Here is a 5,062-nt window from a genome sequence, read left to right as displayed (position 1 = left end):
TTTAGCCAGGTACACTCAGGATTCATTGAAAGGTGGTAATGGAAGAATTCTGCATATTTCTTATGAAGCTACTTGTGACCATGTGAAATGAAAACTTCTGTTCATCTAATTCTGCCGAGTTTGAATCTTATGAACAATTGATCAGTTTGTTTAATCACAGACATAAACAGGTGATAGAAGCAGACTCTGAAATATGTAGGAAAAGCATTGTTAATTATTGCTGTGAAATAAGATAACAACACTCTCACCTACAACAAATGAGGGAAAGCATTTATTTGAAATGTTTACTTGGAGGAGAATACGTTATACACTCTGGAAAGTGGTTTGCATTAGGAATGGCATCCAGCTGTAGAAACCATGCCAAAACAGACAATGGAGACTGTTGGTGGCCCTGCTGGTTCCCGTCAAACTGTTCGACTCTCGCCAGCATCAAAAACGGATATTAAATAATAATAATGAGGACTTTGGGAATCTTCTATTAATCCTGAACAGAGACAACATAGATAAAGGTTGTGGCTCGCTGATCTATGATTATGAGATATTGTTGAGAATAATGAATCACATACCACATAAACAGCTATTCATTTCACAACTTTTTGGTTGTTAGTATCTAACATTTATTTTCTTTTTCTTTCAGTACATATATCCATTTGAAAGAAGATTTTCTGCAGAGGATACTGCAAGTCTACTGTGTTTGGATAGAGATTTATCAACCAATTAATGTCTTCAGAATTAAAGAATAAACCTGTAAAATATAACTGAGAGAATGTTTCAGAAAATGAGCAAACGTTACAAATGCAGTATTTGTGGCAAACTACTTACTACTAAATGTAATTTAGCTATTCATAGGCGCACTCATACTGGGGAAAAGCCATACAACTGTGAAGTGTGTGAGAAAGCATTCACTCAGAAAGCGAATTTAATAGAACACAAACGGACACACACAGGGGAGAAACCTTTTCACTGTGAAATCTGTGGAAAATCATTTTCTAATCAAGGTTATATAAAGAAACACAAACGTACACACACAGGAGAGAAACCATTTCACTGCGAAATTTGTGGCAAAGCATTTTCACAGTTCAATAGCGTAAGAAGTCACCGGCTTATTCACACTGGAGAAAAACGATACCATTGTGAAATTTGTGGCAAAACATTTTCTCAAGTTAATAATTTAACAAGACACAAACGTACTCACACCGGGGAGGAACCATACAAATGTGATGATTGTGGGAAAGCATTTTCTAATGTCAGTAACTTTGAAAGACACAGAGGTGTGCATTCGAAGCCTTTCCACTGTGAAATTTGTGGTAAAACATTTTCTGTGAAAGAATCTTTGACAGTCCACAAACGAGTTCATACTGGAGAGAAGCCATATGATTGTGAAGTATGTGGGAAAGGATTTACAATTAGTCGTACCTTAATAAGGCATAAACGTACTCACACAGGGGAAAAGCGACACCGCTGTGAAATTTGTGGAAAAGCATTTCCTGAAAAATATGTTTTAACATTACACAAACGTATTCACACAGGAGAGAAACCATATCACTGTGAAGTTTGTGGAAAGGACTTTTCTGGTAGGTGCAGCTTAAGAAATCACAAACGTGTTCATACTGGGGAAAAACCACATCACTGTGAAATCTGTGGTGAAGCATTTTCTGTAAATGGTAGTTTAATAAGACACAGACGTATTCACACAGGAGAGAAACCATTTCATTGTATAGTATGTGGAAAAGAATTTTCACTTAAGACCAGCTTAACAAGACATAAACGTGTTCATACTGGAGAATAATCACACTAATGTGAAATATTTGGGGAAGGATTTTCTGAAAAATCCGTCCTATTCATAAATGTACTAATACTGGAGAAAAACCATATCACTGAAGTTTGTGGGAAGGAATTTTCCAATAGTGGCAGCTTAAAAGGGCATATACGTACACACACTGGAGAGAAAGCACACCACTGTGGAATCTGTGGCAAAACATTTTCTAACTTGAGGTGTTTAATAAGACACAATCGTACTCATACTGGGGAAAAACCATACAACTGTATTATTTGTGGTAAATCATTTACTTGTAGTGATTATATATCTACTCATAAATGTACTTTTAATGATGGAGATAAACCTTTCCACTGACTTTTCTACGAAAACATGATATAAAAGCATCTTATTATGATATTTGTATTAAAGAATGTATTTATAAGAATGTTATTAAAGTGCTATAAATGTTTATAACATGTTTTGTGTATCCTTTGGAAATTGTAGTAAATTCTTCATTTTTAATGTTACATATATTAAAAACATAGGTCACATATATCATATGATATGGGTAGAGTGAAAAAACTTGTAACTACTAATACTACTACTAGTAATCCAACTGAATTAGTAAGACATACATCTGATCTTTGTATACCAAAAGGATCACTACTGACTACCTACCTACCTATCTGTCTATCCCTACATACACATATCTATATGCTTATTGAATTGAAAATTTTGAAAACGTGGTTTCTTGCATATTCGGAATCTCCGTCATCGAAAACATTGGGGAAAAAATTTCGAAGAAGTTCAAAATTTTAAATGAGGAGGGAAGTGGTGGTGGGTATTTTTTTTCTTTTTTTTTGCATATTCGTAATCTCCGACATATAAAACGTAGGAATCCGAAAAAATTTATTTTCAAAGAGAGGTGCAAAACTGCATTAGCCCCGAAATTAATTTTTTTTTTTCCCATATTCTTAATCTCCATATTTTCCCACGAAGATTGAAAAAAAGTTAAAATGTAAAAATTTGGGATGGGGAGGAGGTAATTTAAAATTTTGAAACACATGGTTTTTGGCATATTGAGAATCTCCTTAACCGAAAACAAGTATCCGCTGAAAAATTTTCAAAAAAAAGAAAAAGGTTGATTTTTTTCGTGCCAGTGTACTTGTAAACATTAACCATATATTGTACTACTATTTCTAAAATCAAAAGCAGCACCTTGTATCTCACATTATCCGGTATCGTTTTTAGATCAGCATTTACCTTCCAACATTTCTACCCTTTCTTAAATTTCATTATTTCTTCTTTTTGACTTTCTGTCACCATCATGCACAAATGCCATCCTATTATGTTTGTACAACCTTCTACGTTAATAAATTCAGCAGTCTTCCACTTTGATATCTTGTTAAGCAATTCCTTGTCTATATCCTTCGTCATCATACATGCGTAACAATTATCACTGGAAGGGGAATTTTGAGCATTTTCGTCTGTTTTTCTTTTTTTTTTCTTTTGCTCTATGTAGGAGGGGAATGGGTGGGGTGGGTATGGTTTGGAGTTCTACTTCACACTGTCCTTTCTTCCGCTTCCTTTTTCTTTCTTCTGCTACTGTCCATTCTTCTTCATTTTTCTTTTTTTCCTCTTGTACCTCATCCCGCTCCTTCTCCGGCTCCTTTCCCTTTTCTTCCTGACCTCCTTGCTTCTGTAGAGGGCAGTGTGCTCTAATGTGGCCTTTTTGGCCACATTTAAAACAACGAGGGATTCTGCCCTCTACCCACACTCTCAAAATCATTTCTCCGATTGTTACTGTCTCCACCAAACTTTCCAGTGTTTTCACTGTAGCCTGTATAATCAGGTCCATTGTTTTGCTTTTCCAAATCGAATTTACTGTTTCTGTGACATGGAGGACGGCTATTTCTTCCTTACTTTCTAGAAGAACAGCCGCCGCAACCCAAGCCACATCTATGTCCAGCAGGATTCCTTCTACCCTAATCTTGGAAGTTCTTCCAAGATAAGTGGGTAGAAGGACTACTTTTTCCGATTTCACTGTGGTTTTGGCATGTTCTTTCACTTGTGATTCTGTCTTAAAATGGACCACAGTAGTTCCATATTTGTTGCCTCTCGCCAGATATGTTATATCTTGCCTTATTGTGCATAATGCCTTTTCTATTTCTTCAGCCTCCATGTGTACTCATTTCTTTTTCTTTCCCAGAATATGCCTTGTAGACGATGTTTTTTTTGTCCATTGCTTCCAATATCTTTTGGGGTGGTGACAACTTAACGTCACCCCCTACTCTGTGAGCCGTTCTTCCATACTTTTCTATATTTGTTAAGTCCACTTCCTTTTTATAAATCTTTCGTCACACATCTGTGACCTCTTCATTTTCTACCCTCTTCCTTTCTTTTCTCTCTTCTATTCACTCACTCACAACCCCTATCTGCCTATCATGATGTCTATCTCTTTCACATTATACACCCCCGTGGATCATTTTCATACAAGCTAATATCCCTTAATTCATTCCTTCAATCTGAAAGCATCATTCAAAATACTCCCTGGATCTACCTGCGATTATACTTTAGGGCCAATACCTTCAGCGCCTCTCCCAACTGAAGAAATCTAACACCACTTTTGACCCAAATCATGCAAAATTCTTGTGGGGCTCATAACGCCTACTCAAGTTTTTACCAAACTGTTAATGTAAAGCAGAAGCAGTATATCTCAAATTTCAGCTTTCAAGTTTAAGAAGTTTAGGAGTTGTAGAGTTTTTAATTTGTTACCACTTAGGCTCTACTTTAAGAAATACCTTCTTCCTTTCCATTTTATTTCTGTGACACTAAAAGCTTTGACTATATGAACTGTTTTTCAGAATTGTGGGCTTATACAACTAGAGTATCTAAAATAATGTCTCATAAGAGAAGTGCTTGTGTCATTAAAAGAAAATCTGGACGAAGAATCTCGTGCGATTTCAAGACTCACATAGGAAAGAAAGACTTGTTCCTCTAGAAGAGCATTCTTTGGAAAACAATTGCAGGATACCAATGAAACTTCAAATTGTTGTTCGCTACCTGTTCCTTGGATGTACCATCAAAGGAAGGGAAGAAAAAACAAAGGAAATCGACACAGGAGCAAAACTTCAGCGTGATCCCAGCATCGGCAAGGGACCTCCGTTACGGAAAGCGATGCCAGCCCTAAACGGCTGCTAACGGCTCCACAATCGACGAGTATAGTCGCTACGTTCTCTTTCCACATCGGCTCACAAGTATACACGTGGGCATTCACTGTCGATGGTGTCCATCAATCCATTA

At 36.5% G+C, this 5,062-nt stretch overlaps 1 protein-coding gene across 2 annotated transcripts in view; it reads left to right on the top strand.

The window, feature by feature from the left end:
• Positions 1–3,176, top strand: part of LOC106867978 (zinc finger protein 879) — a 15,594-nt gene extending 12,418 nt beyond the window's left edge. For both annotated transcript variants that reach the window (XM_014913058.2, XM_014913057.2), the window contains exon 2: positions 638–3,176. In XM_014913058.2, the coding sequence (XP_014768544.1) occupies positions 767–1,789 (1,023 nt within the window). In that variant the 5' untranslated portion in view covers positions 638–766 and the 3' untranslated portion in view covers positions 1,790–3,176. The remainder of the gene's footprint in view (positions 1–637) is intronic.
• Positions 3,177–5,062: the final 1,886 nt, after the last annotated feature.

Source organism: Octopus bimaculoides, chromosome 6 (assembly GCF_001194135.2).
Source record: "Octopus bimaculoides isolate UCB-OBI-ISO-001 chromosome 6, ASM119413v2, whole genome shotgun sequence".
Classification (NCBI taxonomy): Eukaryota; Metazoa; Mollusca; class Cephalopoda; order Octopoda; family Octopodidae; genus Octopus; species Octopus bimaculoides.
Note: the sequence above shows the minus strand (reverse complement) of the source record. Positions and strands in the feature narration are given on the sequence as shown.